The 21,933-nt window shown below is 44.1% G+C and overlaps 1 protein-coding gene and 1 pseudogene across 3 annotated transcripts in view; one reads left to right on the top strand and one right to left on the bottom strand.

Annotated features, from left to right (window-relative positions):
* Positions 1 to 6,134, bottom strand: part of FBN1 (fibrillin 1) — a 237,974-nt gene extending 231,840 nt beyond the window's left edge. The window contains exons 1-2 of one of the 3 annotated variants that reach the window (XM_036300742.1): positions 5,981 to 6,133; positions 4,992 to 5,335 (exon numbers count right to left, since the gene is read on the bottom strand). In XM_036300742.1, coding sequence (XP_036156635.1) covers positions 4,992 to 5,155 — 164 coding nt within the window. In that variant the 5' untranslated portion in view covers positions 5,156 to 5,335; positions 5,981 to 6,133. Of the gene's footprint in view, positions 1 to 4,991; positions 5,336 to 5,980 lie in introns of those variants that run through there. The other 2 variants (XM_036300760.1, XM_036300753.1) reach the window with 2 other exon arrangements.
* Positions 6,135 to 20,162: 14,028 nt separating this feature from the next.
* On the top strand, positions 20,163 to 21,460 carry LOC118664527 (annotated as a pseudogene).
* Positions 21,461 to 21,933: the final 473 nt, after the last annotated feature.

Consider the following 21,933-nt stretch of genomic DNA (forward strand, 5'->3'; position numbering starts at 1 on the left):
AAATATTAAGCCCCTCGGGGCCATGGCTGTATGTCTCTGGCATTCCACGCACCTAAATTCAGGATGGCTTTCAATCAAGGCTTCCTGAGTTAATGAACTCTCTGGAATCCCATCTAACAATAACGTAATGTTAAAATGCTTATGATTGCTTTGTTGCCTTTGATGATTTTACAACCTAATGGGAAAATCAAGCTTAACACTCTTGAAACATTAAACTCTCATATGCCTGCCATATAACTCAGGCCTGATACATTATTGATTTCAGCTTTCTAAAAACAAAATTATGGGGAAAAGTTCTAAGTTGCTCGAATGGGCCCCATTTATTGGGTTAGTTTCTAGAAACAGAAAAAAATGTTAGTAGAGCTCAAGAAAACATATTTAAAACCTATTTTCACACTGAAAATTAAAGCTCATATTCCCAAATTATTTAGATTGGTTGCCTGGTTTATTGTAGGATAAAGCAAACAAACTAGTGTGTAAAGAGCCTAATAATTTGTTCAGTATTTTGCTTGCTTAGAGTCACTGGCAAAATACTATAACCTTGTTAAATATCTGCTACACAAGACAAGAAAGAAACATTTCACTAATCTTTATAATTCCAAATAAATTTGGACAGATATCTGTAATTCTGTTTCCATCAGCCCTAACCCCATCTCAAGGAGACTGGTGCATGTTTTAATTAATTTGTAATATCAATAACTTATGCATTTTTGTTAACAACCACTATGTCTTGAATGTTATGAAATGAGTCACATAAATAAATATTGTGTCTCCATCTTCTTGTTTAAAATGTGGAATTACTGAAGCCTTCTACTTAAGAATAACCTTTTTTAATGGTGCCTCAATATTTTAGCTTATCTTTTCAATAAATGCAAGGACAAACCATACCACTGCAGGAGTCTTTTAGCCATATTTAATGATTAGCCTATCTGACTTCAGGTGAAGCCTTAAAGTCCTCTTTGTAAAGTAAAATGGGCGTTATAAAGTCTACAGAACTTTTTCTGTGTTCCCTGTTAACATTCTTTATTTTAATAACAGACTTCTGTGTAATTAATCCCTAGGAGTTTGCCGTCACATAATCTACCCTGTGTATGAACTGTTCCATGTGTATTTTTCTGGGAACAAGACCTCTGGAAAAAATAAACAAATAAACAAAGACCAAAAGGAGTCACGCACAAGGGGACAAATTGTGTGAAACACAACCAGTCTCATACACTCACAAACCAGGCAACAAGGATAAAACTTCTCAATTCATCTTATCAGAGATTTGGGGGCAGGGGTTTCACTCTAAAGATTTCTTTTTCCCCTTTGACAGGAAACTGTAATATTTCCTTATTTGAGAGCTAAAGCAATAAGGCAATCATAAATAAATGGCACATAACTACTCCTAGTCAAGTAAAGTTGTGCATTTGGTTTTGTTGTTTTTTTTATTGGATTGTCTCCCACACTTTTTGCCTAATCACACAAGTTAAGAATTTGGCTGAGGAAAAAATGTGATGGACTGAAATTTCAACAACAAAGCTAGAATTTTATTATTTCTCATAAACTCATTTCACACAAATTAACAATGCCCAAACAAAAGAAAACTACTATACACTTATTATTTGAAAACACTTTTGAAACTTGCAAACTTCTCATTTCAAAATCGAGAAAAATGTAATTTTTGCAGAGTAAATGCAGACCACACTCACTCCATTTAAAAATATTCCTGTAAAGACAGAAATTGGCGATTTACTCTAAGAAAACACAGCAAAAACTGGGAAGGAACTTGAGGATGCTTAAATTTCCACTGTGGAACAACTTCTGCTGCCCAGTGGGAAGAAAAAAAAAACACCTGCAACAGGATGGGAGGAGAATAAGACAAGCTATGACTATACACCCAGATGGTAAAGCTAGGCAGTCCCTCGCCTGTGAAGTGAGGCAGCTGACAGGATACGAATACACATATGTACCAAGAACATGAAGGCAAATCCTGAAGCCACCTGTCACCTCAGGGAAAGACAAGAAGGCAGTATTTATAAGAGAGATTAGGCCAGTGCACACCGACACTGATGAGCTTAAAGTGCCTTTTAACTAGAGGAAATATTAGTGAGGTGCTGAAAGTTGCTGCCACCAACTGGGCATCAGGCAGACTCAGGGGTTACAAATCACTTTCACTTCATAAATGGTGCATTTCCATTAAAATGGTAAACAGGTTTTACTTTAGTCAAAGAGGTTAGTTTTAAAGCTGGTACTATTTTAACTAGCAAAAATAGAATTTTAAGCCATAACTGGAAAAATGTAACACACAACTGCTTTCCCTGATGACTTATGCAGCAGGGCATGGTTCAAAGACTTATTCATGGGAGACTGTAATAGCAGTGAGCAGAGAGAATACATTTAAATGCTATTCAAATTTAACATCAGAACTGGCATTTGTTTAAAATGAATCGGAAAACTTTTGACCCAGCAATTCTATTTTTATTCATTTATACCACATATAAATTTGCACACGTACACACATAGGTATGTAGAAGAATGTTGGTAATTGCACACAAAAATGATATAGTCTAAAGAGCTATCATTAGGGAACTGTACCAGCCACATTATGGAATTCTATATGCCAAGAGAATGCATGAGGTAGATCCATATAAGTTTATAGATGGATGCACTAACAATATATGAAAGTGAGCAAGGTTCAATACAGTATGTACATGAATTAAAAAGAACACATACCAATGGGGGGAAAAGGAGGCATATTGTAATACTTTCAACAATAAAGAACTTTTTTTTTAAAAAAAGGACACACCTATATGTGTGTATATATACATATATATTCATGTGTATGTGTATTTGTGTATGTATATGTATATGCCTATAATTTTTTTAAATGCCCAAGAAAATGGTCTCTGAGTACTAAGTAAAACAATACTTTTAATTGTATATCTTTTTAAATTATCATTTTTACCTCCCCAAATAGATAACATGAGAATAACAATAAAGCCCCTTATATTATAAAGGTTCATTATTATATTATATCATATCATACAAACATATAATATTTATACTATAAAGGTTAATTTTAATTATTTTTAAAACATGTCTATAGGTAAAATCTTAAAGGTAACATGAGAATTAGGAATAGTCATAATTGCTGTTCTATTTAATATCATGTTTATAGGAAGGCTTTATAAATAGTTTGCACTAGGGTAACATCTGTGTTAGGGAGCAAATACTGTGAGGAACAGAGAGGGTTGTCTCTCTATCGTCATAAGCACGTAAAACCCAACAGAAGGAAGCGCTGGTGTGAGTGAAAGTGTGGACATCCTGTTAAGCAGCAGAGCTTAGTTTCTGCTTTCACACTAAGTCTGTGCCTCCCAAGGAAACACCCTGGTTGGTGATAGCACATAGAGATGAGACAAATGTCTGTCTGGCCGGGCCTAATGTCTTCCTGCAGACTTTCATCCACAGAATTAAACCCCCACTTTCTCTCTCTCTCTCTCTCTCTCTCTCTCTCTCTCTCTCAACCATGGCATCAAACTTAGATATCAAGATAAGATTACATAGCAGAAATATTTTTGAAGGAAAAATGCTGGAGAAATTAGGTCTTTTTGAGAACATATGAAAAGTCAGAGTTTCGGTCCATCTATTGAACTTGCAAAGGGCCTCACACACAGAGCAATCAGTGCCTGCTGCCTGATGCGGATGCAGCTTCACATGGTAGGCAAACTGTCTTTCCAACACTGGCGGAATCCCACACAGACCAAGATGGAACTAAATTAATTGTAACTATTTCCTGGGGTCAGGAAACCACACGATTTACCACAGTCTAAGTGCGTGGCTCTGACAGTCATCGTGTCCCCAGTTCAGATCAGGATTCAAAAACCCATCTGTCAGTTTAGTACACTTTTTATTCCCTACCTGGGCCACACAAACACAAATGTCACTACAGATATAATTAAAACAGCCCAGAACAAGAAATAGTAAGTGAACTGTTCAGCCGCATATCCCAGAGACAACATCACTTGGTCACCCAGGGCCCTATAATCAAGCTACAGAACTCCTCAAAAAAAAAGAGCAACAATGAGAATCATAAGCACTTCATGGAAAGCCTCTGAGTATTTCCCGTCTGGGTTCACTTAATAGGCTCCTCCCAGGAGATAAAATGGGTCATTTACAGTCCATCCTGTTGCTCCTATGGAGGCTTGAAGTTAACCGCAGAAAGGAATTTCTTTCTCAATCTGAACAATTTTAAAAGAAGTGTATTCCCTATACAGTCGAGCTGCCTAATTTAAATAGTTCCTGCTGAAACAGTTTCTGTAGCAGGGGCATGGGAAGCTGGTGAAGGGCCCAGCTGCACGCACCCAACACATACACCACCGGTGTAAAACACCCTTTAAGGCTGGGCCACAGCAGCGTTAGTGCCCCGGTGAAATGAAGAGCTCCTTACAACCCAGAAACAAGCTCTCAGAAACGCTTGCCCTGCTGGGCTTCCAGCGTAGACCTCTGAAGAGCACTGCTACTCAGAAAACTCACTCCCTAACTTTAATAGCGCGACTTAGAGGACGCTGACCACTCACTGTGTGTCTTCTCCCACTGTCCCTGGAATGCCTCCCCGCCCGCGCTCCCTTACAAATGGAGCATCTGCAAAGATGCCCACAGGAAAGTACTTTCCCCTAAACCCGAGCGGATTGGTATGAAGGGAAAGGAATGGACTTCTCTACTCTCAGTCGCAGCTCCTCCCCTTCTTCCTCAAAGAACCCTTCTGGCCTCCCAAAATCGGCCTCGACAATGGCCCAGGATTCCTTTTAACCATGACCTCGCCTCTGGGGCAGGAATCCTTAGAGTGGTTTATCCTCGAATGCGTAGAGGACCGGGTAACCCTTGCACTTCTAAGGGGCCCCCAGGAGGTCTTGTGAGGGACACTTCCCGGGTCGGGAGTCCATCCCCTCAGTTTCTCTGGAGGAGAGGGAGGGGAGACCCACCCCAGAGGAGCTGCCCCGTTGCATTACCCTTTCAGCGCGTCGTGTCCGCCGCCGCCTCTTCTCTTGGCCCGGCTGGCTCGGGTTTCCTTCGCGTTCCCAGCTGCCACATTGGTGTCCGCCCCGTGGCTCGTGTAGGACGCTAAGAGCACGGTAAATCCCAGGGCGACCTCCAGCAGCCCCCCTCGCCGCATGGTGTCGAGCGGCCGCCGGCTCCCGCCGCCTCTCGCCGCGCCCGGGGCTGCTCCGCGGCCGCCGCTGCGCCCTCACGCGCGCCGCGCCGCCGGGGTCCCGCTCTCCCGCCGCCCGTACCCCGGGCCGGGTTCCTCCCGCCTTCTCCAGGCGCTGCTCCCACTTCGGGCGGCCCGTGCCAGCTGCAACAGACAAATCGCCCGGGCGGGGAGTCATTCAGGGCATCGGGATGCTGCCGCTTCGCGGTCCCCATTCCCCAGCCCAGCCCGCGCGCCGCCTGCGCGTGGCGCACTTATTTTGGGTAAGTGAGGACCGTTTGGTCCACAGCTGGCTGAAAAGCCCAGGCCCCCCGGCAGGAGTGGCTCCAGCCAACCCCACGGCCTCCCGGGCGCCGCCTGGAAAGCGCGCCGCAAAGTACCCAGGTCCGGAGAGGTCCCTGCGCCCGGGGGCCAGTTCGCTGCGTTTCTTTTTTCATGGCACGGATTGCGCGCGTCGCGCGCTCGGAACGCCCAGCTCCCCAGCCTGTCCCCTCCGCCAAGCCGCGGGGCTAGAAGCCCGCCGCGCCGTCCGAGGCCGGCTGCGGGCGCTGCCACCGCCCCCCAAGCATCTGACTCGGAGCCGGGCACCGGGAGACCCGGGCCAGGAAGCTGTCAGGCAGAAGGGGGCCAGCACCAGCTGTGGACGTCCTGGGACAGCCCCTCACCCCCATCCCCGTCCTCGCCGCGGCGCCAACGCAAAAGCCTCGGTGGCTGGAGCTCCAGCCCCGGTGGCCGCCCCTCCAGCCCCGGTAGCCGCCCGACCCCTGCCGGGACCCCGGCTGCACCCACTGGGAAAACGGCGGCTCCTGCTCCCGAGGAGGCGGCGGCTGTCTCTCGGTCCTCGCCGCAGCAGCCGCGGCCCCGCTCCGCCCGCAGCTGTTCCAGCTGTGGCCGCCTGTCCGCCCGTGGCACCCACAGTCTCTGCCGCGGCTCCCGCGCCCCCTCCTTTCCCCACCTCTTCAAGTATCGTCTGCGCAGCGGTTTCTCGCGAGAGAAATACTTTTTTAAAAAAAAAAAGAAAGAAAAAGAAAATGACACCCCCTCCTACATCCCCCTCATCACCACCCCACCCCTCGGCCCCATCCATCCTCCCTTTCCACTCCCCTTTGCCAGCCACCGCCTCGGCGCAGCGGCCTCCCTCGCTCGCGGGATTAGTGCAGTGAGAGGAGGCAGAGGTGATCGGGTCCTGCCCGGCCTGGGATTGTTCGTTTGCGGGTGAGAAGTTGAAGGAATGGGAAGAAGTGGAGCAGCGGTGGAGCCCGCTCAGCGGCTGGGAGGTTAAGACCCAAGATTAGCCTCTCTCGTGATCTGGGAAACCCGGCCCGCGCGGAGAGCTGTGCCACCTGCACCAAGAACGCGCGCTGGAGACAGCGGCCCTGGAGGCCTAGGCGGCCCTTGCGCGAGATGAGACCTGTCCTCGCTGCCTGTGCCTCTTTACAGCGCCTCTTGGGCACGGAAAGGAGCCGGAGCGGCGCCTGCGCTGAAGCCAGGAGCCCCAAGGGTCGTGGGCCTTGGCAGGGACTGATGTGCAGGTGGGGAGGGGGGGGCGGTGACCCCCGCCACTTCCACTTGCCGCCTGGGGAGTCGAGAGCCTGCTCCAGGCACAGCTCCTCTGAGGCTTGGTTCAAGCCAGCCAGGCTGGATCCAGGATACTCCAGTAGCCTCGGTGTGATTCTGCCCCATAGGCCTGTGCAGGTTGAAACCTGGGATTTGGGGTAGGGGCTGTGATGAGATGGTCCTCTTGCCCAGCCCAAAGCTAAGACTGGGCTTCTCCTGGATGACCCTATTTCACCTGCCCCAAACCGCGAGAGCATACACACACACACACACACACACACACACACACACACACACACACCTGCCTGTCCAGGACAAGCAAAGCACTGTGACTTTGGAGAATATAATATTTATGGCAATGGCATCTTTATATGTTTAAGGCCCGGTGTTCTCTGCACCCTAGAATGATTTAGGAGGTCAGGACATCGCACCCTGGGCCTTGGCCGCTGGAACTGGAGACCCCCAGAAAATCCCCATGTATTAGTCGCCACCAGCTACCAAGCCAGAAATCACAGCTCAGAACAAACAGGAAGCCTGCTGAAGGGGTTTTCCTCATTTGCAATAGTTTGTGCCTAGATAATAGGGTATAGACACCTGGGCAAGTTATTTAACATTTTTCCAATTGCAAGATGGGAATAATAATAATAATAATAATGTTGACCACACAGGTTGTAATGGTGATGATGAATGAGCCTGCTGATATGTTGTGACACATGAAGGTGGAAAAGAAACCAAATTGCAAAACCATGAACCCATTTCAAACCATAGTTCTATAAGTACATGGGGTCTAGTTTAAGGTTTAAAATGCTCTTAGCAGAGTCATAAATTGGAGCCTTGATCACACACCCTTGGCTGAGTCAAGGCTGATCATTCATTCAAGAAGTTATTTGCTGAGCAGTGTGTAGCAGTTGGTGCATGGTTGAAACAGGCTCCTTGCAGAGCAAGGCAGAATGTTTCTCTCCAGGCGGTCTACTTGAAATAAATAATGGCCCAATTGTTAAATGCCAAGAGGGAGAAGTACTGGGCGTTTGCTTGGAGGACATATAAAAAGGGGATTTGACTTACGTTGGGGGCTATCAGGGAAAGCTTCCATGAGGAAGTGATGTTTAACTTAACTTCAAACACATGATTAGACTAGACTTAGGGTAGCGGTTCTCAGCCATGGCTATACAGTAGAATGACCTACGAGCTTTAACAAAGCCTGACACCAGGACCCAACTCCCGATGGTTCTGATTTCTGGAGTGGAACCTTCACTAGGGCATCTTTCAAAGCTCCCTGGGCAGGGAGGGTAAGGGGGTGTTCAGATTGGGAAAGGGATCGGAGCAGAGGGACCATGGCTCAGGAGAAGCAGGGCTGATGGGACCCTGCCTGCTTTCTCTACACTCCGCTAACATGGGAGACTCTCTACTCTCTCCGAGGAACTCCCACTCAGTGTCCTGTTGGACAGCAGCAACTGAACACAACTTTTCTCAGGCTTTTCCCACTAAGCAAAGAGCATATCTTGGTGCCTTGCAAGGCCCCCATTCCAGCATTTCTGGATATTTCTATGATTCTTACCTCAACCCTAAACTACCTTCCAGGATTTCACTCTAAGGGGGAAATTTAGATTAAACATTTGCTTCTGCTCTTTGTCCCCATCTTCTCCTCTTTTCTCCTTGGCCCCATCCTCTAGTAGAGGAAAGACTTTCTGCATCTTCTTTATTTGGCATGGGAGCTCTAGCTCAGTGGTTGCCAACCAGTGGTCCGCAGACCAGTGGTGGTCCGTGAGGTCCGAAAGGTTGGCGACCACTGCTCTACCCCATATCCTCCTTTCTTTGGGCAATAAGTCTCATGACTTCCACCATTAATTATAATGATAAAAAAATCTGCAGGGGAAGGGTGCAAAAACCTGATTACTGAAAGGGAAATGCATTTTTAAACATATAAGAAATATCCCATTATCTAGGCAATCAACATATATTAGAGCAGTGTGCTTCCAGTAACAAAGTTCAGTAACAAATAAAGAAAATCCATGTCTTTGCAATAAGATTTTCTAATGCCAGATGATTCAGAAGCCACCTCTCTCCATACTTATCACAGTTTATAACTCTGTTTGCAAAATAAGTTAATAGGCTACAATGCCTTTATCCTTCCTCTCCATTTCAAAGAATTTGATCCATTCTAAGAGCATCTGCTCAAATTCCTCCTTGTTCATGAGGAATTTTAGCTCATATGCTCTCTCTCTTATTCAGACCTTATTGCACTAATTAACTGAATCACTCATTTAATAGTGTATTAGTTGTAATATGTAATTACTAGAGGCCCAGTGCACGAAATTCATGCATGGTGTGTGTGTGTGTGTGTGTGTGTGTGTGTGTGTGTCCCAGCCTGACCTGCACCCTCTCCAATCCGGGAGCCCTCAGGGAATGTCCTATTGACGGCTTAGGCCCGCTCCCCGTGGTTCTCTGCTCTCTGCGGGGCCTGCCTGCTCCACACTGCAGCAACTGCCAAGCAGGCCATGCTGGGTGCTGCCTGCAGCCGCACTTGCCTGCTCCCTGGTCGCCATGGTGATGGCCAAGCAGGCCAGGCAGTGCTGGGAGCTGCCTCCTCCCTGCTGTCAGTCTCCACAGAGGCAATAAGGTTAATTTTCATACTCACTCCTGATTGGCTGGTGGGCATCATGAAGGTATGGTCAATTTGCATCTTTTTCTTTTATTAGTGTAGATAGTATGCTTCCTATGTGCCAAGCACTGTTAGGTACTGACAATTGGGATATTATATTGTTATAGTGAAATACATATTTTTTTCTGTAGTCATTGTACTTATTCTCCCCTAGCTGGATTACGGATCCTTAAGGACAAGGTTACATTTCTTATTCAAGGAAACTTGTACAGTGTCCTAAAAACTGTTATATAAAACATAACTAGTTAAATTGTTGTTGTTTGATCAACTGGAATCTTCTGACATTTTAGCTTCCAGACCATTCTCATCACTTTATATCTCCTGAACAGATGTCTCTGTCAGCAAGGGTTCTGTCTACAAGCAAGAAAACTAAGTCTGGACAATTTAAGTCTTTAAAAATTGCTTAAAGTATTATCAGGTCATAAGATGGCTCATTGAACCTGACTTTGTGACAAATGGAGAGTAGCTCAGTTCTGAGTAGAAGCATCAGAAACAAATGGAGAATCTCTTCAGTGTGGTACTGTTTGAGTGAATCCATTCCAACCATTTTGGTCCTTCTGCCACACTTCTCAGGGTTCAAAGTCAAAGGCTAGGGTCCAATTGACCCACAGTTCTGGCCAGGGGAAGATGGAGAAGCCTGATGGATGGGCCCAACAAGAAGGCATGCTAGAGGAAAGGAGTTGCTCCACAAAGGACGACCAAAACACTGTTGCCAAAAATTGGGGAATAGATGCTTGTCAGATACACACACAAAAAATGTCCAGATGTCCACTACACCATCTCAAGATTCAAGCATTGCCCTGTAAACCCACAGAATAAATATATTATGGTAATTTTAAGCCACTTAATCATTAGGGTAGTCTGTTGTACATGAATAGATAACTAATACAGACTTACGAAGGAAAATACTTCTGCCTCAATTTTATAGATGAATAAACGCACATTCAGAAAAGTTAAGAAACTTGCTCCAATTCATAAAACTAGTACTAGAGACAGGGCTGAATTCAAAACCATGCCTTTGATACAACCTCTTCATTTCATCACAGCTACCTCATCCATCTGCCACAAAAATCTCAGGCAAGATTGGGTTGATATAGGTTGGACCCACTCCCAGTATCTATAGCACTTCTCTGGTGTGTTCTTGGAAGCTACAAATTCATCTCTTGAGCTTCCTTGCTATGTGAAACTACACCACATCCTATCTGCGAGCTCCATGTATTCTGTGAGGCCGTCACAAAGTCTCACTGGGAAATGAAAGGATCATGACAGCTGCTGAGGTCAACGTCCCTGCCTCTCTGCCTCAGTTTTCCAGTCACATCCCCATCTAGTCTGTGTCCATATGGCGCATCTCACATAGTCTAACCTAGGTGTGTGCATAGTTTTGCGCTCTGCTGAGGGAGAATTTGCTCAACATTTCAGTGCTTACTCTTCGCATTTTGCAGATGGGGTTCCTGAGTGAGGTTCGCCTAGCCATTCTTCTGGCAGAAAGCATGCACAACCGTTGAATTATGTTATTGAAATAACTTTCATTACCTCAATCCCCAAAAGCAAACAGATCCTCCCCACCCAAAACAAAAGTTCTGGTTCCCAGACTTTATTTCATTTGTGTTTTCCATGAGTTCTGGGACCCACCCTGGTATTCCCTGTCATTTTTTTTTTCTACCAGACATAACAGATACCAGCCCAACAGCAGAGGGGAATAAAGAGAAGGCCTGGACAGCAAGAAAGGACATAACATTGTATCCATCACAAATTAAAAACACATTTTCTCTCAGCTCCATTCAACAGCATTCAACAAACACCAGCTCTGTGCTCCAGACTCTAGTAGACCCCGCAGAAGCTACCAGAATGTGTCAGCACTGTGTCCTCACGGAGGGAGAAAGCAAGTGTGTATAGCAGAGGTCTGCACACTTTCTATAAAATGACAAATAATCAATATTTTTGGCTTTATGGGGCCAGAAGCCAAAGAAAGAAAATTTCCACAAGTGTTTTATTGACAAAATAAAACTTTATCTATGGACGTTGAATTGAAATTTCATATGATTTTCACATGTAACAAATGCTGTTCTTCTTTTGAGTTATTTTTCCCCCCAACACTTTAAAAATGTAATAACCATTCTTAGCCTGCAGGCCATATAAAACCCGGCAGTGGGGTCAGATTAGCCACATGGACCATACTTTGTCAACCCCTGATGAGTAAGACAAAGGAAAGGATGGAAAATGGCTGGGAGTTAGTCCCCAAAATGGGTGGCACCACGACAGAAGTCCAGAGAAGAGAGAGGTGGGGTGGGGTGGTCCAGTTAGGAAGACTTAATGGAAGAGAAGGGATTTGAGCCTTGAAGGGAGGGTAGGATTTGGCTGCACAGAACAGTCTGGGGAGAACATTCCAGGCTGAAGTGATGAGCACAAAGCAAAGCACAGTGGGAGGAAAGGTCATGGACCAGTGGAGACTGTGACATACTTCTCGCTCTCCAAGGTTTCTGTGACACACCCTGGGCCTGGTGTTTATGAAGGGGATGGGTATTGTGGGCCCGTGGGAACAGGCCTTTAAATGACTACAATCAATCATATTGTATGAATATTTGTAATATTCATCACCCAAAACTTGTTGGAAACACTGAGAGATCCACCAGATCCGCAATTCAAAACTGATGGAGGACAAATTAGACTTTATTTTTCTTCATCAGGAGATGTTTCAGGTTTCAATTAGTTACTTCTTTTAAGGGATTTTTGTGGAGAATGAGCTTGTTCTCGGAATCTTAATAATATTCCAATCATACCAGAAGATGCCACGTGCACTAACCCAAAATTTCATGGCCAATCTGAAAGTCTTAAGTTAGGAGTAACAAATGGCTTTGGTTAGTATATTTTTGTTTGTGTTTTAATATCAATGTGAAGTTTCTCTAGAAGTTAGTAATTAGTGGATAACTTTTTTAAATGTTCTTTCTGGCTGACTCCATCTGTTCCCATGATTTCATCTCCTACTCATAAAGGGCTAACTCCCAGAACTGTATCTCCAGTAGATATCTCCCTAAAGCTTCAAATGCAGATGTCCAAATTCCTGCCGAGTGTCCCCACCTAGTCCTCCCACAGTTGGTAGCCTCCAAAATGGCCTGCAATGATCACTGGTCCCCACCTCTTGGTACTCACGCCCTTGAGTTAGCCCTTCCCTTTGGGTGTGGGCTGGGCCCAGTGACTCACTTCTAGCAGACAGAGTATAGCAGAGGTGATGGGGTATCACTCCTGATATCAAGTTACAAAAAGTCTAGATTCCATCTTGCTTGCCCTTTCTTACTCTCCTCTTGCTCACACTGCTGGAAGCCAGCTGCCATATTCTGAGCTGCCCCAATGGAGAAGTCCTGTGGCTAAGGAACTGAGGGAGGTTTCAGGCCAACAGCCAATGAGGACCTAAGGTTCTCAGTCCAATAGCCCTGGGAGAACTAGGTTCTGCTAACAACCACAGGAGTGAGCATGCAAGTCTTCAGCTGGGACTGCAACACCTTGATTACATCTGTGAGAATGCTGAGCCCAAGGCACTTCGCTGAGTAGGGCCTGATTGGTGATCCACAGACACTAGGAGGTAATAAATATGTCAGGGTTGAAGCTGCTAAATTTTGAGATAATTTATTCCACAAAAAGTTAACTAATGAATCAGCAAATTCCCTAAACCTGTTTCTTCCCCTAAGTTCTCTCTTTATTTGCTAGGGCCACCACGCATCCACTCACCTAAGCTGGCAATAGGATGTTAGCAGTCCTTCATTTGATTTTCTTACATCTACAAAAGCTCAAAAGCTTTTGTATTTTTCAATCGACATGACTTAGTAAGCTGAAATATTGCCCCCTGTGAGTTCCATCTGGAAATTAAGCCACTTATGCAGCATCACATGGCGTAGCTTGAACTTTCTCAATTTCTGCATGATTGTGCAGGCAACAATATGACATCATCCTGGATGTCTTTCCGCAGATAATAAACCCCTGGGAAGTGTCCAGAGTGATAGACTGGAAGAAGGGAGAGTCTGGGAAACTTGAAAACGATGCCCATAGCTTGAAAAGCAAGCACAGTATAATGGGGATAGAACAAGCATGGGATTCAAATGCTGAGGTGTGGGTCCTGGTTGAGGCTTTGCTGCGAATTGGCTGTGTCCTTGGCAAGTCATTTACTTCTTTAAGAGTCACTTTCCTCTTCAGCAAAACAAGTGGGTTAGATGTCAGTGGACAGCAGACCCATGGGTTCATTGCTTCAGGGTGAACTAGGAGCTTGTTAAACTTCAGAGTCCTGTCCCTACTTTACCCCATGCTGATTCAGCAGGTCTAAGGTGGGGCTTAGAAATCTGTATTTCTAAAGTGACTAGCCCTAGCTGGTTTGTCTCATTGGATAGAGTGTCAGCCCATGGACTGAAGGGTTCCAGGTTTGATTCTGGTCAAGGGGAAATACTGGGGTTGCAGGCCCAATCTCCAGTAAAGGGCATGGAGGAGGCAGCCAATCAATGATTCTTTCTCATCATTGATGTTTCTATCTCTCCCTCTCCCCTCATCTCTGAAATCAATAAAATATATTTAAAAAAATAAAGTGACCACCTCTTTGAAGTTTATCTAGGAAATACTGAACTAGACCTTCTCAAAGGATATCTAAATTCTAATACTGTAATTGCCAAATAGTTCTTACTAGATGCCAATTCTACTTTGCATGTACATTATAAAACAAACAAAAAATATAAAGAATGGATTTGTATGTGTACATATGTGTATGTGCACATGTGTGTGGGTGTTGTTGTTGTTGTTGTTTTTCCATTTTGTTCTCTTCCCAAACCCCAGTGGATGTCCTTGCATAGTCACTGGGACACATGGCCCTCACTGGGAGACCCGCTGGAGGCCATGACTGGTATACTGGAATTGGGTGAAGAGGGACACAAAGGTTCAGGAATACCAAAGACAAACAGTCAAGGTAGGAGGTGGGCTCCTTATAGTCACAGTACTGCTTGGCATTGCATGGATACTGAGAAGTAAAAGTTATTATTCCAAAAGAACTTACAAACTATACGATAATACGTGTGTGTGTGTGTGTGTGTGTGTGTGTGTGTGTGTGTGTACAGAGTTAGGCCTCCTTGTCCTATCTGACAGCCTATCACAACAGAATGTCACATTATATTGGTCTGTTCATGTTGTCATAACAAAATACCAGACACTGGGTGGCTTAGACAACAGATATTTATTTCTCACAGTTCTAGAGACCGGGAAGTCCCAAAATCAAAGTGCTGGCTGATTCAGTTCCTGGTAAAGGCCATTTTCCTGGTGTATAAACAGTGGTTTTCTCACTGTTTCCTCATGTGGCAGAGAACCGGCGATCTCTGGTTTTTCCTCTTCTTATAAAACCACTAATGTCATGGGCACCCCACCCCCATAACTTCATCTAAGCGTAATTACTTCCCAAGGACTCCATCTCCAAATACCATCACTCTTAAGCCTTAGGGCTTCAACATATGGATTTGGAGGGGACACGAACAATCGGTACACAGTACATAAAAAAAAGAAACAGAATCTAACTTAATAAGAAAACATCTGTTAAACAATGCAAGTCTCCACTGAAGCCCTCGTGAGGAGGTGGAAGGAGAACTTGTTGCCACATTGCGCACAGCAAGACTTACTCTGTTGTAAAAACTCTCCCTCAGACACTTTTTCCCCTCTCTCCAAATGTCTCAGATCAACCACTTCACCTGCCCTCACTCTGGTTCTCTTGCACCCCTCTCACCCCTTTCTCCTGAACCAGTGGTCGGCAAACTCCTTAACAGAGCCAAATATCAACAGTACAACGACTGAAATTTCTTTTGAGAGCCAAATTTTTTAAACTTAAACTATATAGGTAGGTACATTGTTATTAACTTCATTAGGGTACTCCTAAGCTGGCCTTTGCTAAAAAGTCCTCAGTCTGATTGAGGTACGTTCACTGAGGTCGACCCCTTCCAACTCTCCCATCCACACTCGTCTTATATACTTGTTTCGTCTATCTTTTGTCACCCGCGCGCGATTTGCGGATGTGACTAGCACTAACCACTGCACATGAGACGGCTGGCTGACTGGCTCACTCAACTCATGCATGAATCGCGCGTCGCCCGTGCTGCGTATCCCGCGGCCCGCCTGCACCACGTCTCTTGTTGCCCGACCGACCGACACCCCCGACTTCTTCTAACGCCACTTCTTCAAAATAGACTCGCCCAGGCCGAAAACCGACTTCTGCGCATGGGCCACGAAGTTTCAGTTGCACTGTACGTGAGCCCGCACGTAGTATTTTGTGGAAGAGCCACACTCAAGGGGCCAAAGAGTCGCATGTGGCTCGCGAGCCACGGTTTGCCAACCACTGTCCTAGACTTTTCAGCCTACCCTGCTGGCCCACAAGCCCTTTGTTAGGTAGAGCTTCCCCCCCTTCTCTCAGCTTCTGTTGTGTTTTCCACAGAAGAAAAGCCTGGGATCCACTTTCACTTGAAGGGTCATAGCTATGTCTAACATAATACTTTTAACCCTGTACACTAAGAAAATGGAACCAACACTATAAGGCAGTACATGCTTAAATACTAACTAGAGAGAACATTGGACTTCTAGATGCTTAGAGGAGAAAAAGATATCTCTATTCCAGAGAAGTCATAGAAAAGAGAAGAGGTAATCTAAAGGTTGAAAACATGGGGAAATGTTTTACAAGCGAAGAGTGGAGCCCTCCTCTCCAATGGAATGAGGAACTATTGTAAAAGGAAGGCCAAAGACAGGCAATTCTACCACCTGTTTAGCAGGTAGACAAAACCAGTGGGCTGTATAGAGGGAAAGAGTAAGACGAGATTGGAAAGTGGGTTGGGGCCAGAACATTGAGGACTGTATGGAAATATACCTCATTAAAGAATTTAGAGCATGGGAGTGGCATGATTTTGAAAATTAATGTTTTGTCACCATGCTTCAGGGACGAAGGAACAAAATCCTTTAAGAAAGGAGGTCAGGAAGCTTGTTTAGCCTCTGGGTCTTGGTGATGGGCGTGTGCTCCAGGGATGTGGCATGAAACAGAATAGAAAAATTACTGCATGAGGTCATGGTAGGACAATCATGGCTGGGGGAAGCCAAAGATGACAAGGAGATGTGAAACTAGTTGGATGGGGTATGAGCAGAAATGAGGAATGAAGGCGGAAATTGGGATGTGGGAGGGAGAAGATGTCAAGTTGATGCTTATTCTATGTGGCAATTCTGAAGGCAGCTCAGCCAAGGGGAGTAGCCAGTAGGCAAAGGAGATGCAGAGGGCTGCTTTGGGGCAGTTGGGATTTATATTTGTGAGCATCTGTAAGATATTATATTCACCAACTAATTAAAATTGCATTTTTCTCATAGTTTAGAGTTTTGATTCCTAATAAAAGTTCAAATCAACCTGGAAGAGATGGATAACCCTTTTGTTAACCAGCATTTGTTCTTTTTTCAGATATATTCTTGGGAAGAGATTCTGAAGGCAAGCAGGGTAGGAATTTTGAGTAATTAAAGACGCAAGGAGGGACACCTTATAAATACCAGAAGTGGACTCTGCTCCCAGCAAACACCAGGAGAAAGAAAGACCTGCACACTGGAGAGTGGGAATGGTGGTTGGAATTCTGGGGGATGATTAAGAAATTACATTCATGGATCTCATTCACTTCTTGATGATCTGTGAATGATAAAAACAATTGCATGTGCATAATCAATTTAAAAAGCTATGAAAATATTTGTATTCTTTTAAGAGAGAAGGCTTTGCTTCAAACTTGTCTACAGTACACAATAACAAATTTACATTGCCAGAGTTAAATTTGAAACTCTGGACTTAAGATTTAAGAATCAATTATAATTACTTTCTCAGTCAGGAACCTAGAGGTATATTCCTATTGCTGATTTTAAACCAAAATTCTTTCACCTGAGGCTCCAGGCCAGTAGCTTCCAACTTTTTACCACTAAAGGCTTCCTTTATTAATTTTCACCAGAGACTTGTGCTTTAAAATATTTTATTCTATATTTACTAAGTAAATTGAGTATCCATTTCCATTAGTCTAGGTGCTCATTAGCATGAAATAATTAGAATGTAAAGTAGATATAGTTAGTTGGGCAGTCATCACTGTTTCTAGGATTACATTATGGCTTTCCTAGGCCCCTAGAAACTAAGGGAAGCCAAATTGTGAGTACTATTTAGGGACCTTTCTCTGCCCCTGGTCCTCACCAAGCCAAATTCCATATTACCTCTGCTGATCTCTTGCTATTTAACACCCTGCTTTTGCTCAAATTTTATCTCACACTCAAAATGTGTTTTTCCTTCCAAAATGGATAATGCCATTCTCTGCTAAGATCTCCTCTTCTAGGCTCATGTACCCATCCACCAGTTGCTGGTAATGTTAACTGCTAACAGCTATGTCCCTAAGTGAACATTGCCCTTGACCAAAGGGAGCAGCCTAATCCACGGTGACACCCTCTCCTGGGGCATGGTACAATATTTTTAACATTCCTAAAAGCCTGCTATGGATAACACAAGTTCTACACTGCTCAAGATAAAAGTAGAGGAAGCTCAAATCACCAATATCAGGAATAAAAGAGTTAACCTTATTAAAAACCCTATAGACATTAAAAGGTTAAAAAAATATTATGAATAAATTTATGCCTGTAAATTTGGCAACGTAAATTAAATGGAAGCTTTTCTTGAAATGCATAAATTACCAACTGATATAAAAATAATAGAAAAGTTGAAGAGACTTTATAGCAATTAAAGAAATTAAATTCATAATTTAAAATATTTCCACAAAGAAAACACCAAGTACAAATAGCTTCACAGATATATTTTATCAAACATTTATAAGATAAATATTAACAATCCTGTAAAAACTCATTCAGAAAATAGAAGAGAAACAAACAATTCCTTATTCATTTCATGAGCTCATCATCCTCCTAATACAAAACCAGACAAAGACATTCAAAGAAAAGAAAAGGGCCCTAACAGGCTTGGCTCAGTGGATAGAACATCAGCCTGCGGACTGAAGGGTCCCAGGTTTGATTCCGGTCAAGGGCATGTACCTTGGTTGAGGGCACATCACCAGCAGGGGGTGTGCAGGAGGCAGCTGATCGATGTTTCTCTCTTATTGATGTTTCTAACTTTCTATTCCTCTCCTTTCCTCTCTGTAAAAAATCAATAAAATATATTTTAAAAAAAGAAAAGAAAAGAAAAGGCAGGTCCATATCCTTTAAAAATATGGGGGCAATAATCTTAAACAAAATTTTAGCAAATTAAACCAAGAAATATATAGAAAGAAAAGTGAATCATGAACAAATGGAATTTATTCCAGAGTATAAGGTTGGTTTAACATTTAAAAGTCAATGTAACTCACCATATTATCACATTAAAAGAGAATCCCCAGATTATCATCTCAAAAGATGCAGAAAAACCATTTGGTAAAATTTAACCCCAAATTATCCTATCTAATAAAAAGGGAATATGCTAATTGACCCTCACACTGTCGCAAAGATGGCGGTGCCCACAGCCAATAAGGAGGGAATATGCTAATTGACTGCCACACCCTCAAAGATGGTGGCACCCACAGCCACAAGATGGCCAGCAGGGGAGGGCAGTTGGGGGCAACCAGGCCTGCAGGGGAGGGCAGTTAGGGGCAACCAGGTTGGCAGGGGAGGGCAGTTAGGTGTGATTGGGCTGGCAGGGGAGGGCAGTTGAGGGGGACCAGGACAGCAGGGGAGGACAGTTAGGGGTGACTGGGTTGGCAGGGGAGGGCAGTTGGGGGTGATCACTGTGTACTAGAGGAATTAATTTATTTTATTGATAAGTAACCCTTGAAACAGGGCTGGTCCTGCAGACAATACATTTACACAAATTTGAAATCTGAAACTTCCAAGAGCAATAACATCCTGAAGTTCTAAGGAATATATAACAGAAATCCCTAGGGGTAACCTCCATCCCAGAGGCCACATATTCTGTTCCTTGATCCATCTGTATAAGCTGTTAGTGGTGAGATATATGGCATACCGCAGCTGAAAATGGACAAGAAATAAACTGTGTATCTTGGGATATGCAGACTTCATGGATACCAGAACATAATGTTCTTTTCATATCACCTCAACTTTGTTGGCTGCTGCTCAGGAACCAGGAAGTAAATGAACATGAAAAAAAGACCCACTATTTTTCATATGTAGCAGCATGAGTCTCAAGAGAATGAAAAGACAAGCCACAGACTGGGAGAATATATTTGCAAAAGATATCTGATAAATGATTACTATCCAAAATATAAAAAAACCTCTCAAACTTATATAGTAAGAAAAGGTATATGTCCAATTTAAAAAATGGACAGAAGTCTTGAACAGATATCTCACCAAAGAAAATATACTGATGGCTAATAATCATATAAAAAGATGCTCTGCATCATATGTTATTAGGGAGTTGCAAGGTAAAACCTTAAATGTTCTTAGCAAGTGAGAGTAACCAGTCTGAAAAGGTTACATACTGTATGATTCCAGCTATATGACATTCTGGAAAAGACAAAACTATGAAGACAGTTAAAATATGACTGATTGGTTCTTTGTTCTGTCCCTGTTGTGGGGGTCTGTGACAGTGTTCAGTGGGGCCTGGTCCGTGTTTGGACCCCCCAAGTTTTCTGTCCCTGCCTCCAGGCATTGGCATCAACTAAAGTCAGAATCTCCAAGAGCTCCCAGTAACTGCTGCCAAGAGATAACTACAAAGAAGGTGGGAAAGAATACAGAAGTGCTTCCTCTATCTCATTCAGAAAACCTATTTCCTACTGAATCTGCAAATAGGAGACCAGAGACAGGAGCTTCTGGCCTTGCCCATGGAAACTCAGGCTGATCATGCATCTCAGGAACCTCAGTCCCTGCTTGAGAGTGGTCTTCCTTCCTCAAAGTTCCCACATTTTCCAACAAGGACAGACTGGGGGTTGAGATGCTGGTAGCTTCACTCCTAAAGGCCAAGTCTCAGGAGTTGGTGATATTTGAGGATGTGGCTGTATACTTTATCTGGAAGGAGTGGAGCGTTTGGAGCCTGCTCAAAGGGATCTCTATAGAGATGTATGCTGGAGAATTATGGGAATATATTCTCATTGGATGGTGAGACCAGAACTGAGCATGACCAAGAAATTTCTGAAGATACAGAATCAGATGGGGTGTTGTTGGGAAGATTCCAAAAGGATATTTCTCAGGGTCTTAAGTTTGGAGAAGCCTATGAAAAAGTAGTCAGTCTCAAGAGGCAGCTGGGGAACTCTTCTGGAGAAAAACTGCATAGGAAGATACAAGATTTTGGTCAAGTGACAGTTGAGGAAAAGCTAACCCCCATGACAGAGAGAAGTGAGAAATATAATGATTTGGGGAACAGCTTTACTGTGAGTTCCAACCTTATTTCACATCAGAGACTTCCTGTGGGAGACAGACCCCATAAGTGTGATGAATGTAGCAAGGGCTTTAATCAAACTTCAGACCTTATTCAACATCAGAGAATTCACACCGGGGAAAAACCCTGTGAATGTAGTGAATGTGGGAAGGCTTTCAGCCAGAGCTCACATCTGATTCAGCATCAGAGAATCCACACTGGAGAGAAACCTTATGAATGTAATGATTGTAGGAAGACCTTCAGTTGTAGCTCTGCTCTCATTCTACATAGAAGGATCCACACTGGAAAGAAACCTTATGAATGTAATGAGTATGGGGAAACCTTTAGCTGGAGCTCCACCCTTACTCATCATCAGAGAATCCACATTGGAGAAAAACTGTATGCTTGTAATGAATGTGGGAAAGCCTTCAGTAGAAGCTCTACCCTCATTCATCACCAGAGAATCCACACTGGAGAGAAGCCCTATGAATGTATGGAATGCAGAGGAAAGTTTACCTATAGTTCAGGCCTTAATGAGTGTGGGAAAGCCTTTAGGTATAGTTCAGCTCTTGTCCACCATCAGAGAATTCACACTGGAGAGAAGCCTTTGAATGTAATGAGAATGAGCAAAAGATCTCTCTGAGTTACTGCTGAATTAAATATCAGGGAGTCTACATGAAAGAGGCCACACACCTGTTTTTCTCACTTCCTCTGAGTCTGAAGACCCCCTGTCTTACTATAAAAGTAAGAACAACTCGCCGAAACCGGTTTGGCTCAGTGGATAGAGCGTCGGCCTGCGGACTGAGGGGTCCCATGTTCGATTCCGGTCAAGGGCATGTACCTGGGTTGCGGGCACATCCCCAGTGGGAGATGTGCAGGAGGCGGCTGATCAATGTTTCTCTCCCATCGATGTTTCTAACTCTCTATCTCTCTCCCTTCCTCTCTATAAAAAATCAATAAAATATATTTTTAAAAAAAAGTATGAACAACTTAGGATGTGTCCCTTCTGATGCAAATCTTTCATTTAGAGAATGGGGATAATTGGGCAAGTCATCCTGGCACAGTGATTAGCAACCTGGTCAGTTTCCCTAGGAACAATACCAGCCTTAAAAAATTAGGAGGCAAGCAGCAGATTAAGTGCTGGAAATAGAG

The sequence above is a fragment of the Myotis myotis genome, unplaced genomic scaffold, assembly GCF_014108235.1.
Source record: "Myotis myotis isolate mMyoMyo1 unplaced genomic scaffold, mMyoMyo1.p scaffold_m19_p_1, whole genome shotgun sequence".
Lineage (NCBI taxonomy): Eukaryota > Metazoa > Chordata > Mammalia > Chiroptera > Vespertilionidae > Myotis > Myotis myotis.